At 38.1% G+C, this 21,056-nt stretch overlaps 1 protein-coding gene across 1 annotated transcript in view; it reads right to left on the reverse strand.

Annotated features, from left to right (window-relative positions):
- LOC139937275 (corticotropin-releasing factor-binding protein-like) overlaps positions 1-14,120 on the reverse strand; it is a 38,290-nt gene extending 24,170 nt beyond the window's left edge. The window contains exon 1 of the mRNA XM_071932376.1: positions 13,899-14,120. Within this exon, the coding sequence (XP_071788477.1) occupies positions 13,899-13,979 (81 nt within the window). The 5' untranslated portion in view covers positions 13,980-14,120. The remainder of the gene's footprint in view (positions 1-13,898) is intronic.
- Between the last annotated feature and the right edge of the window lie 6,936 nt (positions 14,121-21,056).

Raw genomic sequence — 21,056 nt, forward strand, 5'->3', positions numbered from 1 at the left:
CGAACGCCAAAGATATTGTTTCAAATCCAAAGACGAATGCGATTATGTACAGTCATTGTAATTGAGACTGACTTCCTATACGGATATAACATAAACACCGATGTGCGTTAGCACTGTATACTCAGTGCTTTCCCGAGCTATGTGAAACATTCATATTCACTTGGGTGGGATTCTCCAAAACTATTAGTTACTCCAGAGGGAGCCGTTTCTTACAGTGTTTTATACTATCAACAGCTCCCCATTGCTCGTTACCAAGATAAGCCTTTACGCTAACAATTATTTTGAGTAAATACCAATAGTGTCCACTGCCACTATTGGTAACTACTCAAAATAATTATCAGCATAACACCTTTCTTACTGACGAGGAATGGGGAGAGGCTGATAGTATAACACATTATGAGAACGGCTCCCTCTGAAGTAACGTAGAATTCGAGAAAGAAGTAATTTTCCACGAATTTGATTTCGAGACCTCAGATTTAGAATTTGAGGTCTCGAAATCAAGCATCCGAAAGCACACAACTTCGTTTGACGAGTTGGTTTCGTCTTTTAAAGTAATCTCGTAACTCCGACGACCAATCGAGCTCAAATTTCCACAGGTTTGTTATTTTATGCATAGGTTGAGATACACTAAGTGAGAAGACTGGTCTCTGCCAATTACCAATGGTGACCAGCGTCTTTAAGATGTCACAACCCCAACCCCAGCAACAAAGACAAATTACTTAATTACAAGATTGTTAAAGACGTGATGACTGTATACTAATTTCGACAATTTATCTCTGATAAACACTGAGGAATAATAACTTTGATTTTGGCCATTAAGAGATACATTAAGCAGCTGGTAATCGACCTTCACTAATGATTTTCAACACCCATCATCGTTCTCCTACAGTGGTCAGGCTTGATTCGGTACTACCTGACGGCTGCATTCATCGCTGCATTTAATGACGACGTGTGTAGTATTAATATTTTACGAGTAGACAGCTTAAAGGCATGTGACACTATTGGTTATTACTCAAAATAATCGTTAGCATAAAAACTTATACTTGGTAACGAGCAATGTGGAGATATTGATAGTAGACACATAAAACACTGTGAGAAACAGCTCCCTCTAAAGTGTCGTAGTTTTTGAGAAAGAGGTAATTTCTTTCTCAAATATTAAAAGACTTCAGGACTGAAACCTTTTTAGGCATCTGAAAGAACACACCAAAAAAATGTGCAGCCAGAAAACACATTTTGGTTATAAACTTGTTCACTTTTTTGCAAAAACAGTTTAAACCAAAGTTCTATCCTCAGTCATGTCCAATCGACTTGGCCTTTAACCCTTTAGGCAGCATGACCCATTGACTCGGAATCTCCAGATAACACTTCCTATAGGCCTGTGCACAAAATTACTGCAGTTTTCTAGCATTTCTAAGAAATACTAAACAGTTACCTGTTCATGTTTGTTGTGTTGTCATTTAGCCTTCGAGAAAGACTCTGCTAGGGTCGAAACGTCAGGCCATTAACTATTTTTTGCACAAATACTAAACAACTTAAACAAAATAAAAAGGAATATTAGGTTTTTTAACTGTCTTTTCACTACTGGAAACGTGAAATACTAATGAGTTACATCGCCACATTATTTCGAAGTGAAATGTTTCTCAAAATGCTTCAAATTATCAAAAGCTGTTTTTACTTCTAATCAATACATTTGTATTACCATTAAGACTGATTGCCGAACGTATAAATTCCCTTTAAAGTTCCTAATTTGCATTCAAGACGATGGGGAAGTTTCCTGTCAGAGTTTAAACCTTCATTATGAGAGAACTAAAGGCAAGCAAGAAATTAGTGTTATCAATATTGTCACAAAATACCTGGCCCATATTTTTTTCAAAAAAATTCGCACGGCAGGGTCTTGTCAACACAGCATCGATTTCAACAGATGAACATTCCTTTCTATTCTAAAAACCTTTCATAAACGGGTCAGAATCTATTTATATTTCCATCTAAATCATGACCGAGATTCATGGTGCAACATAAACCTATAAACCACTCAAACATTGGTCTGCCCTCTACCCTTGCCTCTCCCTACCATACCAATCCCAGACCCAGATACTGAGTTGATAATTGTGACCTGGAGTAATTTCTGAACCAGGAGATTCTGTGAATGTGAGACGATTATTGTACTGCATTACCCCCATTTTCGGGTACAATCAAAGCAATATGTGTAACTAAAGTGATATTCACACGACAGTAATTTAACTGAGGTCCCTTGCTTAATTTTAGGGTTGTAAAATGTAGCAATGTTTGACAAGATTTTGCAAGAGAATTTTGACAGTAGAACGAGTTGTTGTCCTTTCACATTAGGTACATTTTGTAAAATTTTACAACCATGCTACAATTTAGCAAGGGACCCTTGGTAAATTGCTCTCGAACTCAAGGCATGTAAGGGGGGGGCGTATTGATGTGCGTGCCCCGGGTTTCCTCCTGGCCTCCCCCTTTTAAAATTTAGAGATTCCGTATTATAAGTTACGGAATAAAATTTTACATTTTATATTTAAATTTACACCCTTCTTTGTCCACCATTTCATATCAACCATCCTTTTTCCTTACAACTTTGCTCCTATTGGGTTTAATAACCAATTGTTTCCAAAATAGAAGCTTTGATTGGCTATTAATTTTCCCGCTTTGTTATCCTTTGCTCCTCTTTTCTCATTAGTGGATATGTATGTGTTTGTATTTGTTCATGCCCCTGAAGAAGGTCCGGTTTGGATCGAAATCTAAGGCTCCATCTACCCTACTCATGTAACATATATCATTAATAAATTACAATATCAGAATATCGTATATAGTTAATGACGGAAAGAAAGCGCTGAAAAGGGGACTGTTGATGAAAACATGAAAATGGCATCTACAGTTTTAATTGCCCAGAAGTGCCCACGCGGGGCAAATAAAAAATAAAACAATCGAAAATGTCAGTCTTGTTTTGTCGCTGAATCAAAATGGATTCACATTATTTCAGTTAGTACTCTTCAACCTTTGCAACTCCCATATTGTTCCACTCTCCACTGACTAACAAACATGTAATACGTCCTTAACCAGAAAGTAATGCGGAAGGCTTTCTAGCCACTAGTGCCTAATGTCGGTGAGGCTTTCATACTTTAGTCGATCGTTACCACTCACCATTTCTTCAATGGTAGTAATAAGTGCAAGTACATGCTCCAGGCAAGGATAATAAAAACAACCACACTCCATAAATCTGAAGTTCTTGATTGTCACTGAAACATTGAGACTTTCCTCCCAAGAGGCAATGAATTACGGGAATTAAGGAACAAAAGCTCAACCCTGGTCCATTTGTCGGCACACGATGAAACAGTGTCGGTTCCTGTTTAAGACAAGTCGATTTTTTTTCTTCACTCCGGTGGACTGGAATAAAATCATTGCAGTATGGCTTATCCTTAAAGGAAAACTTACATGGGGAGGGAAGAATGTTGAGAAAGGGAGGGCACAAGAAAGTGTACAGTCAGTCAGATTATTAGTCCAGCGAAACCGATTAACCGATTAGCCGATAATAACCGATAATAACCGATCATAGCCGATCATGTAGCCTATCGTAGAAAGTGTGGTAAATCCTTCTTCAAGAATTCCAAAGAGGGTGGGCAAAAAAAGGTTTAAAGGGAGGGGGACAAACTTTCCTTGATTTGGTTTCTAACTGTCAGTCAGATTTCCACTCCAGCGAAACAGATTACGATTGAGGTAAATCTTCCAAAGGAAATTTCTTAGATGATGAGCAAAAAGGCATAATTGGAGAAGGCAACAACAAGACTCCGTCTGAGAATAACAAGTATATAAAATACATGGATCTTGAAGATTTTTTAAGTATACTCCAGTGGGAAGTCTTAGTCTCAAACTTTTTGATCATGCTTTTGTGAAATATATAATAATTTGGAAAGATGTCAAGTTCACTCATTGATATCAACGACGTTTATATGTTCACTTAGTGACGGGTCAATCTGTCTTTGTTCACAAAAGTTTTTTAATATCTGGTTGTCTGAGTTTTAATTGATAAATGGTTAAGGTTGTTGTGCTGTGGTTGTTTTCAAATCATACGTCAAGATATTTTTTACTTTAAGGGTCGTCAACTTCTTCTGGAGACAGATCCACTGGGCGGAAACACTTTAAGATGAATATGCTCTATTTAATAATTCAATAAATAGTTTTCTTGGTTTTTGTTCAGACGACTACAGCTGCTTATTGCATAAAATGTGGATGTGGATATGTTTAGCTGTATCATGATCAAAGGGTGAATTCTCAGCCGATATTTCAGGGAGAAAAAAAAGGGGGAAAGAACACAAATAAAAACACCACATATATGCAGACAGCCAACACTCCCTTCTCGCCACACACGAAACAAGTGTGAGGTAAATCAATATTTATATATCTATATCTATATTCTTTCACTTTTTGTTGGACAAGAAACTCTCCCGGATTCTTGTATTATATTATTTAATGTGAAAAATTGCAAGAGGGTTTTGTGGATTGTCACACGCCAAGCAGCGGTGGGAGTTGTTTGGTTTCACAAGGACGCGAGAACCCCTGCCTTGACCAAGTGTCAGCGATCAATACAAGTTTCTCATACGAAGGGTAATATTTCAAGCTACATGTACGGTTTGTTGTACAAGAGAAATTGCACCAGCTGGTTTGAGAAACTGGAAAAGAAGTAGAGAAGTAGCAGAGAGAGAAAGGGACACATTGACCAGGGAGTGGATTGTGGAGCAATACTTCTCAAAACCACAAAGATGATACAATTTTAAAAAGACACTGGACACTATTGGTAATTATCAAAGACTACTCTGCACAGTTGGTGTATCTCAACATATGCATAAAATGAGGTATCTTGGTCGTCGAGGTTAACTATGAACTAAGATAACTATGAATGGAAAAAACACACTAGTCACACGTAGTTATGTGCTTTCAGATGCTTGATTTCGAAACCTGAAATTCTAAATCTGAGGTCTCGAAATCAAATTCGTGGAAAATTACTTCTTTCTCAAAACTGCTCTCACTATGTTTTATACTATCAACCTCTGCCCATTACTCGCAATCAAGTAAGGTTTTAATAATTATTTTGATTAATTACCAATAGTGCCCACTGCCTGGGAAAGAATTACATAAAGGGTTTAGTACACGTGTACATGAAATGTACCCTTTTGTATCAAACTATTCTATTGTTTTGTTTCATAATATACGTACAACAAAAAATCTAACTAAAATCAAGTCAAACTGGAAGGCTCAGATTGAAATTCCGCTCGTCAGTTACTCTTTGTTACCAACCCAACAACAAAAATCGTAAATTTTGTGCAGTAAAAAGCAACATCTGACCAAAACTCAAAAGAAATAGTGATATTTTTTTATTAAAACTAAAGTAACAGCCGGAGACGCTCTACATGGTGAATGGCGCCGAGAAGGATAAACCTTTCAAATGAATGATGATAATTGCATTGCTACTTGATACAGGATCGATCAAGATAGCGAAGCTGTGTGTAAATTATCATTTTCAATCTGATGAGTATTGAAATCACTACAAAAAGACTGAAATCGAAAAGCATAATCTCAAACATTCTGAGTCACGTGTGAAAACTTTGCAAGGTGGAAGTAAAACTATACGAGGTTTGTAGTAACACCATAGCCCATTGTCTTGATGTCCCATGTGACCAGTTGGCATTGTTTTGGCTTGTGCATTTTTTTTAGTGTTTGGGTGTCTTGTTGCTTTGCTTCTCTTATTTTGTAGATATTGATTGTGTATACTTGTGTTTGGCCAGTGGATGTCAAGTTTCTATGTTTTTTAACGTGGACAATAAATAAATCTAATCTAATCTAATTAAACTATGAGGTTTCATAGTAGACACAATTCTACGAGACTATAGGTCTTGGTAAATCGCTCAGTATACAGCCAAACCAAGCAGTGCACTCCTATACATGTAGTGTCCACCATCTCATAAAGGCTTATGCGATAGCACCTCAGAGCTAAGTCCCTCTATACCAGCTCATCTCATACAAGACAGTAAGCATCGTCCAACAACAGAGCCCAGCATTCTGATGAAGACAATCAGAGCAGACTGATCGAAACGTTCAGTTGTTAACCACCGGGGCCTAATTTCATGGCTCTGCTTACCGTAAGTACATAAGCGGCGCTTACGGAAGCAGGGATTCTGTGCTTACGGCAAGCGTATTTCCCGGGTTAGCGGCGAATTTTGGCTTGTGTGCGTGCGTACTACCACAAAACTAGGCACTCTACGCTTACAAGGCTAGCGCAGAAATTCGGCGCTAGCATGTCAAGCGGGGAATCGTGATCTTAAGCGCAGAATTCGGTGGTAAGCAGAGCCATGAAATTGGGCCCGGCTCTTTTCAGAAACCGCACTACTTAAAAGAGATACTCACAAGATGTTACCATAAGGCCCTCTTAGTAACTGAAACAAGACCATCAAATTTTATGAGATACCAGAATAAGTTAGTTAATTTGTACATCACCAAACCATAATGACTTGTCCCGAAGTAAAACAGGTTACACATTAATAAGAACAGCCGGTCGGATTTAAAACATTCCCAGCTTGATGGCTGTCTTTCATTGCAGCTTGAGTGCCGATATTTACACTGCTTTCCCTGGAGATTTTGTGGTATGGAATTCTAAAATTCAAAAGCGTGCCTGCCTCCGAAATAACTTGACACATCTTAAAATGAGTTTCGTTCGACATGTGAAACAAAATTAAACAAGAAATCATGTCAAACGTGTTTGACCTTTTACGAAATTCAAACAACGTAGATATACGTGGTTTCTTTTATGAGGTGCCTGACCATAACACTTGTTTTTATATTTTATTTAAAAAGGAATAGGGATTATATGGTATCTGGGAGTTGAATAATTCAGGATCATAAAGAAGACGTGTCTTTCTTTCGTCATAAAAAAAAAAAATACTGAATAAAGTATCAAAAAACCAATGAATAAAAAATAAACTTTCATATCAAATCGTGTTAAACCTAAGTTCAAGAAATTCGACTAAAAAGCCAGCCTTGTTATACAAAGTCATGTTCTGGATCATCAACCAGAACACACGGGTGAAATATCGATCACGAACAAAGAAAATTCCTTTTGAGTTTCAGTTTTGATCGTAATGAGTTAATATTAAATTCGGATGGTCCTCCCCTTGAACCCTCGACCCCCCCCCCCCCGCCCATATATTTTTTTAAATCGGACTTGTTGTTCTACAATAGATTATTTCGATTAGGGTATCTCCTAAATGTTTAAAACCAGCAGGGGAGAGAAAAAGAGCACAGGCTGTTAAAGGCAGTGGACACTATTGGTAATTGTCAAGACTAGCCTTCACAGTTAGTGTATCCCAACATATGCATAAAATAACGAACCTGTGAAAACTTGAGAGCCCAATCGGTCATCGAACTTGCGAGATAATAAAGAAAAAAAAACACCCTTGTCACACGAAGTTGAGTGCGTTGAGATGGTCGATTTCGAGACCTCAAGTTCTAAACCTGAGGTCTCGAAATGAAATTCGTGGAAAATTACTTCTTTCTCGAAAACTATGACACTTCAGAGGGAGCCATTTCTCACAATGTTTTATACCATCAACCTCTCCCCATTACTCGTCACCAAGAAAGGTTTTATGCTAACAATTATTTGGAGTAACTACCAACAGTGTACACTTTCTTTAAGTACCACAATGATTTTGTGTTTTTTAAAGGCACTGGACACTATTTGTAATTACTCAAAATATTTTTTTAGCATAACAACTTTCTTGGTAACGAGCAATGGATAACTCTTGATAGAAAACCAAACTGTGAGAAACGGCTCCCTCTGAAGTAATATAGTTTAAAAATATATATATATATATATATATATATTAAAAGATATCAGAACCTGAAACCTTTGATTGGGAATCTGAAAGCTAACAAATTTATGCAATACGGGTGTTTTTTCTCTCATTTTTTCTCTTGCAACTTCGATGACCAAGTCTAGTCAAGACTTATTACTTTATGCAAATGTGGAAAACAAAAGGTGAGAATGCTGGTCATTGACAATTACTAAAGGTGCATTTAACATACTTGAAATGTCAAGTAACATAAGACATGATGTCGTCTTCAAATATACACTGCAAAACCTACGGTGTTGAATTACTTCTTCCGGTATCTCTAACGACAGCACCGACACGGTGTTTAAGCTATCCCCATTTACTTGTTGGTCAAATAACGGTGTTGTCACACATATATGCCAATATAATCAATTTCACAGCAGAGATTTTTCTTATGAAAACAGCGACTTCTCAAACAGCACCTGTCTCATGACAGGTCACATTTTGTAAAGCTTGTGGTAATGATTCAAAATTTAATATCTAGGACTCGTACACAACAACAAATTTGTCTTTAAACTTGCAAAAAACATACATCAATCAGACAAGGTCAAGGCCGTTATAAGATGATAATTATTTATTGATGTCGCACGCGAGGAAATGATCAATTCAAAAATCCTTTTTTTTTTCCCTCTACAATTGGTTTCCTTCGCCCCCCCCCCCCCCGCCCCCATGCGTGTGTTTTTCCTGTGCCCCCTTATCCATCTTCTTCTTTATTTATATTGCTCTCCTTTATTTCTGGCATCTTAGATGATATATTGCCGCAGTGTGGACCCTAATAAGTGGGCACGCGTACCGACGTGTGTGCTAAGTCATTTTTCAGCCCAGTTGTGTTTACCGTCTGGTAAAAAACCAAGGACTCAATAGAAAATGGTTAGCAACAACGAGCTTTATAAAAAGAAAAGAAACGAAAATCAACCAAAAAACAAAAGAATTGGAGTCTAAAAACATTAGACACTATTGGTTAATGTCAAAGACTAGTCGCCACAGTTGGTGTATCTCAACATATGCATAAAATAACAAATCTGTGAAAAAAAAAGTTCAATTGGTCGTCGAAGTTGCGCGATAATAATGAAAGAAAAACACCCTTGTCGCACAATGGCCACACGAAGTGCTTGATTTGGAGACCTCAAATTCCAAATCTGATGAGGTCTCAACATCAAATTCGTGGAAAATACCTTTTTCTCGAAACTATACGTCACTTCAGAGGGAGCCGTTTCTCACGATGTTTTATACTTTCAACTTCTCCCCATTACTTGTAATCGGGAAAGGTTTGATGACAATAATTATTTTGAATAATTTCCAATAGTGTCCACTGCCTTTAAACAGATATCCATAAATACCTCAGACAGTTTCGCTATTCCTATTGGTGGAGAGCGCGTCACGTGGGTGTGTATAAACCTTTGTTTGTGACCGGTAACAAGTGGGCGTGACACGCGACCTTGCACCTGTTCTTATAAGACAGTTTCTTCATTCCTATTGGTCGAGAGCAATGGCTGAAACAGTTGTGCCATATCACGCGATACGCGCGACGCGCACAGCATTCCCGTTTAAGGGGCTGTTTACCCGAGGGCGGCGGAGGGCTTTACCATTTCATCGCTGGAGGGGTGTTGTGTTGAAATAAATCATTTAACAACTATAATTGGGGATTAAACCACTAGTTGAAAACCTCTTCACCACACGTTGATTCCCTTACCAAATAATAAACCACAAGAGAATCTGAGTGGGTGAAATTTAAATGATTTGGTGTTGAACAAAGAAAAACTGTCCAGAGCGGGATTTGCACTAACGACCTCCGAATTAAAGTGCCGGCACTACAGACTGGGCTATCGGCAAATAGGGAGACCGCCAACATATAGCTATAGATATATAGCTTTCTGTTGGCGGTCTCCCTATTTGTTAAACTTTATTGGGGTACCAGTCGGAAGCCATATAACCGTTCACTGCCGAGTAGCTAGGGATCACACCCACGTACGAAACAAAAAGATCAGTATACGTCCATGCTTTACATTCAAACCCGGTCACCCTAAATGTATTCAATGCGGACTCATTGGTAGTTAACATTCGTACATGATTAAATAAATAATTAAACACCTGTGATCAAATTAATTGTTGAACACCTCCACCGATAACACATATTGGGATGAATTTACGCACGGTTGAATTCATGACGTCGTTTGCAAAATCACTGTGCTAATTGACATCAATATTGTAGTTCGTTTGATCTTCTGAATTTGAATTGCTTGGAGGTGGTTAAAGGTTAAGGTACGAACAAGGCTTCAACCGCAACTGAGATGATAAGTAAATATATTTACCGAACGTGCTGGATGGTTACTCTTTAAGGCACTGGACACTATTGGTAATTGTCAATTGTCACAGTGGTGTATCTCAACGTCGAAGTTGCCAGATAATAATGGAAGAAAAAACACCCTTGTCACACGAAGTTGTGTGCTTTCCAATGCTTGATTTCGGGACCTTAAAATCTAACTCCGAGGTCTCGAAATCAAATTCACGCTCGAAAACTACGTTACTTCAAGGGGAGCCGTTTCTCACAATGTTTTATACTATCAACAGCTCTGCATTGCTCGTTACCAAGTACGTTTTTATGTAGTATTCACAGCTAACACATAGACAGTCTACCCGCAGGTCACTCGATATAATAAGAGGTCACGCACGTAAAAACGATGCATACTCTGCAGATAAATCACAAAGGAAACTAGTGACCTGCGGGTAGACTGTAGGATACGAACTGCCTTAAGCCAGATATGTGGTCTAGTGGTAAAATATCTGCGCTGTAGCAATGCAAAGGTCGTTGGTTCTATTTCCGCCCGGGTTTGATTTGACTGCGTTTTTCACTCGGGGAAGTAAACAATGCTTGATACACATCGGTGTAAGGATAAAACAAATTATATTCTTTATCCCCGATGCAAGTATTAAAGATGTCTTTCTTAACAAGAAACGATGACAAGATCGCAAAAGGAAAAGCAGCAAGGGGCATCAAATAACAAAATAAATTGAAAATATGGATTACAATATCTGTCCTGGATAATAATTTATACTTTTGCTGCATATACACATAATGAGAAGACATTATCTTTAACCTACATACACATGAATCAAAACCAAATGTAAATTACCACCCCCCCCCCTCCACACCCTGACCACCACCACATCACCATCAAGGCCAAAAACGCAGATGGACAACGCTGAATAGATCAAGTGCTCAAGAATTCTCAAGTTACCCATCTTAGTTTGTATGAGTTTTTCCCCTTTTCAACTTCTTCATCTTCTTCGTCAAGATTCCGGGGGGGGGAAGGCATATTGATCTTCAACAAAATGTATTTATACATTTCATTACTCTACTTCATTGAGGAGCGATGGGTTGAAAGACAAAGAACGGGTCAATATCAATACCATTTATTGTTTGGTTCAAAATTGAAGAGGGAAGAGGCACCGATAGACCCAAATATACAGTCATTCCCATCCAACGCATATCTGTTCTATCTTGATGACCCAGTTAAAACGCATGCAACTCAACATTTACTCTTAAGTTCTACGGCAGAGTGCGCTATTTGTTTTTGTATATTGATTTTGATTTGATTGCCAAGTGTCAGGAATTTGTTGACTAGTGCGGTTCTAATAAGGAACAGATCGAGATTGACAAAGCAGGCTTTTTATATAGTGGCAATATGACGTAAATCGGTCGTCTGTAGTTTTGCGTTTATTTCATGCGTTTTGCGTTCATTTCATAGAAACTCATTGCACGATTTGTTCGTGAACAACGCGCTTGACGCGCCTGCAAGCCCTTAATGATGGCCGTCTGGAATTATTTCTAGTTTCTTTATAACACCCCTTGCAAAATAATATTGTGCCTTTTGATTAGTTTAGAGCACGTCACGTGACATGCAAAGGTTTTACTGGCAGACCGCGCATTGCGACGCGCTGGTACTGTAACTGCAGTAACCGATAGTACTATACCATAGCAACCGATGTACTATCCCATGGCTACCATCTTACTATACCCATAGCAGCAGCCGCTTCTTATTAGCCTTACGTCAAGGCACAATATATGTACAGGTTATGAAACAAATATTGACTGATATTTACTCCTGCTACGGTTAAAACTACGACTCCCTTGGTGAACCCCGCAGCAGTTTACTTTTCCGAGTCGGCTTCGCCTCAGGGAAATAGACCGCTCCGAGGATCATCACCTCGGGCGTCCATATCACCCGAAGCAGTCAATACTTATTTATGATTATCCCAGCCTCGGACTCTATTAGAAAAAAAAGGTATTTCAATATTTCCTTTCTAACGCTTATCAAATCAGAAGAACGTGATATCTGTAACAAAAATGATTGCGCTGCTCTGATTCAAAAACCACCTATTCCTCTTGAAAACGCAGACCAACCGTGCGCCACAATATCGACGGCAGTTAAAATGTGTGAAATTGGGGAAACATGTACTGAATTGATTTATTAAGGAAACATGCTTTTCAAGTCACCACCGTGAATAAAAAATTACCAATAGTAATCCACCCGACTTTAAAAGGTTACATACCTACTTACAGACAGCTGATCAAATTAGTAGCAGACAGTGTTTATGCTTCGTGTGTTCAACCATAACCATGAGAAATTAGGAACCCATAATATGAATATTTGGTCTGCTGAGCTTTTGGGAGAAAACGGGATTTTTTAAAAAATATTGTAAACGTTTCAGCATGTAAAGCCCAATGTGGTTTGTAACATAAATCAGCTGTTTGGGGGTTTTGTTTTTTAAGATTTTTCTTATCCTTAATATATCCAATCATACAATACATTTAACTGCAATCGAAAGTTAAAGATACAAGATGAATTCAGTGTTGTTAAATTATTTGCATAGGCCTATACGTGAAATGTTTCAAAGACAGAATACAAAAAATGAGAATCATCGAGGGGAAAACAATGGCACAAAAACGATGCTTGTCTGTTCATATCGGCAAAAATGCAAGTCCCCAAAAGCGATTTCTTATTCTTGTTTTTTGTTTTTCGTTTTCAAATCAGGCTCATTGTAGAATTCGCCATTCGAAAACAATATCGCTGCTTGTTTTCGAATGGCAATATCTAAGTGAGCCTGATTTCAAAAACGAAAAGCAAAAACAAGAATAGGAAATAGTTACATGTTGCGTTGTTTTTCTCTATAGTCAACAAATGGAATGACATTTTCAGATGATGGATGTAGAGAGTACATTACTTTCGATATTTGTTCCATGTAACGTTGAGCAAGACCAACAAAAATTCCACAAAATTATTGCGTGTTGTGGAAGTACCTTTTTGCAAAACTTGTGAAAGGTCGACAACAACTGAATTGGTGGGGGGTTTTTCTCATACATCGGGAAGGTTCTAAGATCAATGCACAGTTTTTATGACCATTAATTTTGGAGTAGTTGCCAACCCGTGACCCTACTTAAAAGGAAAATTCAAACAATGAAGGTTCTGGGGGTTTCTGAGATGTTGTGAACGTCTAACAAAAAAACGTGCGGTCGATAGAAAAAAAAAAATATCTCAGGTAATCATGCCGTTCCCCCTTTCACCAATAAAAAGTGCTTCAGACCGAAATATTTCTAATTACTTGTTTCTTGCTGCTTCTTTTTTCTTCTATTTCCCTCCCCTCCCCCCCCCCCCCCCTTTAACGGTGTTGGGTAAGATACAATATCTGATCAACCCAACATCTGAGTAAAACATTTCGGAACCATCACGGGGTAAACTTTTGGTTGGGTAAAGTTTACCAAACTGTCTTTATCATGCAGGGAAAATGGTAGTTTCGGGGCAAACACTGTACTAAATATTGGGTAAACAATTGCTAAGTAAATTCTTATCCATCCTCAGTTAGGTAATTTTTGTACCCAAGCTGGCAACATTCATGTTCCTTTTCCAACCTAACAAAAAGGGCAAGAATTTGACCCAATATATTGTACAGTCAGTCACAATTTTAAACCAACTAATTTTGAGGTTATAAACTTACCGGCGCCGGAGCTGCATTGACAATCTCAGCGATACATAAAACGGCTATCGTCAGCACACACACTACGCCCGATCTAGACATGATCAGTCAGTATTTTACGGAGATACCACTGGAAATCAAAGCTAATGGCGAACCAGGTGGCGTTCAGTATTCTACGGCTAGCTATGAAAAGACTTGTGATTGCTGCAGCTTGTCTCGTTGTTTGAGAAGGACAAAATGGCTAGGAACTCACTTCTGTACAGCTGAGCCCAATCACAGCGCCTTTTATTTGATGAGCTATAATGGGGCAGGCTCGGGTTGGTGACGTCACCGGGCAAGATGCGATTCTGATTGGTCGGAAATACACCAAGGTAGCGCATGACTTGAAAAGGGTGTGCAGCGTATATTATTTGCTAAGGTTATTTATTTTATTTTTTTATTCATCACGAGTGTCAAAATATTGTTTACGTCATTGAAATATTGCTCCAAAAACCAAGGGCGAGATCGTATAAGAGGTTTGAAGATTATTCACTATTTATGGATTTTGTTTGTATTTTGTAGGATGAACGATGGAAAGGATAATAAATAGATAAATAAGTTAAATAAAAACTAGACTGTCTGTGTACGGCAGAATATGTTGTATTCACATAGAGTGGTTTCAATATAATTTGAACAGTGGCAATCTTGGTCAGATGCCTTGAACCCACAACAAGGAAACTAGCAATTCTCATTATCATAATTTGGAGCCAGGTAAACTCAGGTTTGAAATTTTATTTTAACGAAATTTTTGGAAAGGAGTTGGGATGTTTACCCTGTTCCCCGTCAGTAAGAGTATAAAGGGACATTCTAAAAAAAATGTATATATATAATGTATATATTCAATGTTCTAATAGATATGACAGCGGAGTGTGGTTTTGATTTTAAAACAATAGATGTATATAGACGTTTTCCTATTCTTGACCAATATAAAAACGGTTACTATTGTATCAGACGCATCTGATACAACGGTAACGGGATGATATAGCGCTCTCCTTCAAAATAAATCAGTTATTATTATTTGAAGGCAATCGCTTTTGACTTTGATCTTCCCTTGTTGATACAGATGTAGCTAAACGTCTTCTCCTGCTGTCATCCGATCATCAATGATGGTATATTACTCTTTGAATACCGTTCATATGCCCACACAAGAGAACTTAAATCAATAGGTGTAAGTAAATACGTTTGTATGAGCTCAAAACAGAGAGACAGACAAGTTCATGTTTACACCCACACTCAGGTGGCTCACATTACCATCCACTTAACCCTTTCAATTCCAATAAATTCCGGAGTAGTTAAGAGACTGTGGTATCTTAAAAGCATTGGATACCCACTGATTGTACCTGGCCATCAGAGATGAAAATAATGCCCCGGTGTTTTTTTGTCATCTTGGGGGCACGTCGGGCTTTTGTGTGTGGGGGAGAAATACACCGTAACGGCTGCCTACACCGGCTCAACGTAACGTGGCATCGGCAGTGAGTGGCGTCACGGTGATATAGCTTTATTATTACCACGGTGCTCTCGTTGTTAGTTATGTGATTTTTGTTTGTTTGTCCAGGTCAAACCAGCGTATAACCACACCGTATGTGAAAGGTGAAAATTTCACAAATTCAACTTTCAATTTAATTAAGAGACATTTATGTTACATTTCCTTTTCACTGGTTTGCAATAAACATATATATGCATACAAATTAACATTAAATCAAGTTACAACAGAATACTAGTTAAGGAAATTATGGCAAACCCCGATAAGCATGGTGTTTGCGTTTGGAAAGCGTGTATGGTTCCCCTTTTATTGATAATAATGTCCATTATGCTCCCCAAAATCAGGTTTTATGATCCGAAAATATTCAAAAACTCCCTACATACGCAAAATGTACCAACACGTTACTCATATTTTACTTATTTTGTTTCTATTATTTTACACAAAAAAACGTGAAGTGCTTTGTATTAATTTGCCTAAAACAGCAAAGTATAGAATATTTACCATGCAATATCTTCGGAAAACGTTTACTGGGGCTCTCGCCTCTGATTTATATTGTAAAACATTGCTTTGTTTCTAGGCCTATTGATTGAGTTCTAGGTCACAATTTCACGGAAGAACTACTACATTTTGTCCATGTCGATGACCGCATTCAAATTGCATAGCGGCTTGATGGTTTGAAATGACATGCTGACAACAACAGTTAAGTTTAAACAAGCCAGACATAACATCTCAGCCTCTTATAAGCTAATTTTTAACATAACATAACAATTTTTGATGAAGTATCACAACATTGATAATTGTAAAGATGATATAGAAATTTCGAATAGTTAGACATTAATCCAGGAGCAAGACGTAAGCTGTAATTCTTCCGGGTTTATTCAACATGATTGACCAATGTTTAAAGTAGGTCCCCGTAATTAATGTTCAGTTTAAGTGGGCTCTACCCCTTTTATAATGTTTCCCTGTGGCTTGTATTCATTAAAACAATTCAACCATGCAAATAATCGTGATCGGCGTTGATGATGCACAGTCACGCCATGTTTGCATGGTGCCGTAACTTTTCTCCCCGAGTTGTGAACCTCCGCCGAGCAAATCATTCCCCTGGGATCAAAGATCCGAGATCGGGACCCGGCATCGGGAGAAGCTCATGGGTATTCTTGGTCTGTGCAATGTGTCAGTTAAAAAAAAAAGGAGGAAAAACCTTCTGTGTGTACAGTTTTGTAATTGACAGATTTGTTTCAGGGGAATGTTTATCTACAAACCTCACAGCGCCCAAAGCTTAAGCTTCCTAGGCCTATCAAAGAAGGGGGAAATTTTGTGTGTACCGTTTTGTAACGGTATATAGGTACTTGGATCTGTATTTATGTGGCATGCAAGAGACTTGCCAATTTAAAAAAACAAATCTGTACTCAAAGGAGGGAAAGTGTTTTGTGTACCGTTGTGTGCTTCAAAATTTACATATTTTGTTTCAGAGTGCTGTTTGTCTAGAAACCTCAACGGGCAAAAAGGCTTACATTTTCCAGCGAGAATCTTTCAACAATTTGATAACAGAACATCTCGGATATGTTTTTTCAGTCAACAGTGATATTATCATTAACTCAAATAGGCCTACATTGAATTTCTTCTTATAGCAAAGTAAACATTTGGATTGTTTATCATTCATTGTTTTAATCATACACAAAATTAATGTGTATTATAATAAATACAACAAAAAAAACATCGGAAAATTTCATTTCCAAAGGTGGTAGCGGTTTTTTTTTTAGTTATCCGATTCAAAAATTGTGGATGAGGATAACAAACAAAATAATGACCTTTTTTCTTAACCGCATAACTTCGAAGTTAAATGATTATCAACAATTAATTTTATACCCACATCGAAAGATGCTGCAGGCCTACTTCTAAATGATAACGGCATTAGAGTGGTAATTGTTCATTAAGTCACGTTTGCGATTTTTTTATTTATTGTTTTTTTTTTTTTTTTTTTTTTTTTTTTGGGGGGGGGGGGGTTACCATGGCTTTGCCTTGGCCTATATATAGGGCCGAAGATACACGTATCTTTACGGGCCTATTAAATGTATTACAAAACTTTACAAAAATCATTCGCCATTTTCGACTGCAACTATGTGAAAGCTTTCACCAAACACTAACTAAGCAACACAAACAATATTCATGCATAATAGTATAGGACAGTCTGGTGCCTATTATTTAAAACATAAGCCCTATACGATGTATATAACTGAACACGTATATGCTCTTTGTATGGGCTTAATCCATGGTTAGAACTCTATCTTTGAGACCAATTACATTAATTCACAAGCAACACACTTATTAAGACAGTCTGGTGCCTAGTGCAATCTGTTATTATTTCGAATTAGACTCATTCCGCATAATCGTCTGTGTATGGTGGCCCTGATCAAAAATCGCAAACATCTTTGCAAATTATTTGCAAATATTATTATTCGCGATAATATTATTGTTACGACTTTAAAGGAACACGTTGCCTTGGATCGGACGATTTGGTTTATAAAAAGCGTTTGTAACCGTTTTTTATGAAATGCATATGGTTGGAAAGATGTTTCAAAAGTAGAATACAATGATCCACACAAATTTGCCTCGAAATTGCGTGGTTTCCTTTTACTGTGCGAACTAACACCGACGGCCATTTATGGGAGTCAAAAATTTGACTCCCATAAATGGCCGACCGTGTTTGTCGACGAGGTAAAAGAAAACCACGCAATTTAGAGTGATACTTGTGTGGATCATTATATTCTACTTTTCAAATAGCTTTCTAATCATATGCATTTTATAACAAACAGTTACAAACGCTTTTCAAAGACCAACTCGACCGATCCAAGGCAACGTGTTCCTTTAATATTTGTATTGGTAACGTGTGAGCTGGGCACCGCCATAAACTGTCCAAAGGTGTCGCAAGAGTCATGCATTTGAATGGATTGCGGAATGTAGTTGAAAGTAGTGGATCGGGTCTTTGTGGCCCCAACACATGCCAAATTTTGAGGAATGTTTTAAACACGATGCTACCCAGAGGATTTCTTTCGATCTAGAAGAGCAATAGCAGGAAAAGGGGCATCGATGCGTGAGTTTTAACACTACATATATGAAGTCGCATGGACATGAACTTAATGCAAAATACGTCAAAACAAAAGTACCCCAATATGGGGAATTCTAAAGACCGGGTACTCCACAATGAAATTTGTGTACAAAGTTTACAATGGGAAACTGTTTTAAAACCCTGATGGACACCTTTGGTAGTTGTCAAAGCCAGTCTTCTCACTTGGTGTATCTCCTCAACATAGTGCATAAAATAACAAACCTGTGAACATTACAGCTCAGTTGGTCGTCGAAGTCGTGAGACGGGAACAAAACGTCCTTGTATAGCACAAGGTGTGCTTTCAGATACATGATTTCGGGACCTCAAAATCTAATTCTGAGGTCTAGAAATCAAATTCAAGTACAAAATTTACAATGGGAAACTGTTTTAAAACCCTGATGGACACCTTTGGTAGTTGTCAAAGACCAGTCTTCTCACTTGGTGTATTTCCTCAACATAGTGCATAAAATAACAAACCTGTGAACATTACAGCTCAGTTGGTCGTCGAAGTCGTGAGACGGGAACAAAACGTCCTTGTATAGCACAAGGTGTGCTTTCAGATACATGATTTCAGGACCTCAAAATCTAATTCTGAGGTCTAGAAATCAAATTCAAGTACAAAATTTACAATGGGAAACTGTTTTAAAACCCTGATGGACACCTTTGGTAGTTGTCAAAGACCAGTCTTCTCACTTGGTGTATCTCCTCAACATAGTGCATAAAATAACAAACCTGTGAACATTACAGCTCAGTTGGTCGTCGAAGTCGTGAGACGGGAACAAAACGTCCTTGTATAGCACAAGGTGTGCTTTCAGGTACATGATTTCGGGACCTCAAAATCTAATTCTGAGGTCTAGAAATCAAATTCAAATATTTTAGTGGAAAATTACTTCTTTTCTCGAAAACTACGTTACTTCAGAGGGAGCCGTTTTTCACAATGTTTTATACTATAACTAGCTCTCCATTGCTTAGTTTTTATGCTAACAATTATTTTGAGTACTAATAATAGCGTCCAGTGCCTCTAAATGCAGGGACAACGGAAATAACAAATGAATGCTATTCGAGCATGCATTTTTGAGAGACAAATCGTGGGTGTAGGGGTTGAAATACCCGTACCTATATAAAGGCCTATTACATACCGGTCTGATGGCTAACAGTCCCCGTGGAAAAAGACGAGATGCCATGGAAGAGAGGGAAATGAAACCAATAGATCTTTATCATGGTGCAGCCATCTTGAATTTTCCCCCATTGATATCAGTGTTACCAAACCGAGGCTGGAAGAACAAAATAGTCTGGTACCTATTTTCAAAATGATTATTAACATTCATATTCGATACGAGGAACATGACCAAGATGGAGGCAGGATGATAAAGGTCTATACCACTAAAACACTAACCTTGTACCTGGAACAAACGAGCTCACTAGACGAAAGCACAGGAATGGAGACTGAAACATTGTGGAGAACGTTCTGCGGGAGATTGTGCAAGATTGATTTACCATGCACTGTGAAATGACTAATAAATTGTTTCTTATTGTCAGGGTGGGCGCAATGCATAACGGGGGTTGGGGTCGCCGGCAAAAAAAAACTTGCGAATTTGTTTTATCAGAAGAAAACATGGACCTGGTTTATTTGTGTTGATTTTTATACTGTAAATAGATTGAATTCCATCAGTAGTAGCCGACTAGAAGTAGTTTGGAATACTGGTCAGCAAGGGGAAACATACTCTCTTTATGTAAAAGAGTGGTAATTTCTTGTCCGAGTGGTGTAAGTTTCGCTCTTTTGAGAGTGAAAGTCAATCGGTGTTACTCTTTTTGCATGAAATTTTAACAAACTTCACTCTAAATCGAGTTGAAAATACCCGTACATTCATTCACTCTAAAAAGTGTTGTCCGCCATAATATGGCTCTTTGAAAGAGTGGTATGGCGGACAAAGGGAATGGTTTTTCACTCTTTTACATTGGGAGAGTAGTTTTGTTCGTCCAGCTGATTCAGCTGAATCACAAGGGACATTTGGAATGTGAAGTACAGGGGCCATAGCATTCTCAGTCAGATTTTAATGGGTTCTATATAAAAGAGTTTAATGAGTTCTATGCAAGGCTGTGTAAGTTTATTCTAATGGGTTTAAGTTTGGGTAATGAGCCGGGGGTTTACATGCAGATGGCAAGGAAGAGGTATTTAGGTTTTTGTGGGGCGTAGTAGTCCAGTCAGGTCACCATGAGACAGCCTTCGGGGCAGTATGTCTTTTTCCCACCCTGTCGGTTGCTGAAATTTTGTGATTGCAATGTGTGCCGACAAAGAAGGCTCTACAAAGGGGCCAGTATAGACTCAGAAATCTTTGTGTTTTGCCTGTGTGGCAATAATTATACATCCTGCTGTAGAATATTGAACATGATCCTTATGTATTGGTTTTTAGACTGTGGAGAAAAGCTGTAAGTCACGGAAACCATCTTTAATTTTCAAAGTTGCTTAGGGAAACCGCTTGTATTTTGAAGCAGAGTTCTTGATAATTTAGCATTGTATTCTGAAGAGGAGTTCAAAGTATTGTTT

The sequence above is a fragment of the Asterias amurensis genome, chromosome 5 (assembly GCF_032118995.1).
Source record: "Asterias amurensis chromosome 5, ASM3211899v1".
NCBI classification, from domain to species: domain Eukaryota; kingdom Metazoa; phylum Echinodermata; class Asteroidea; order Forcipulatida; family Asteriidae; genus Asterias; species Asterias amurensis.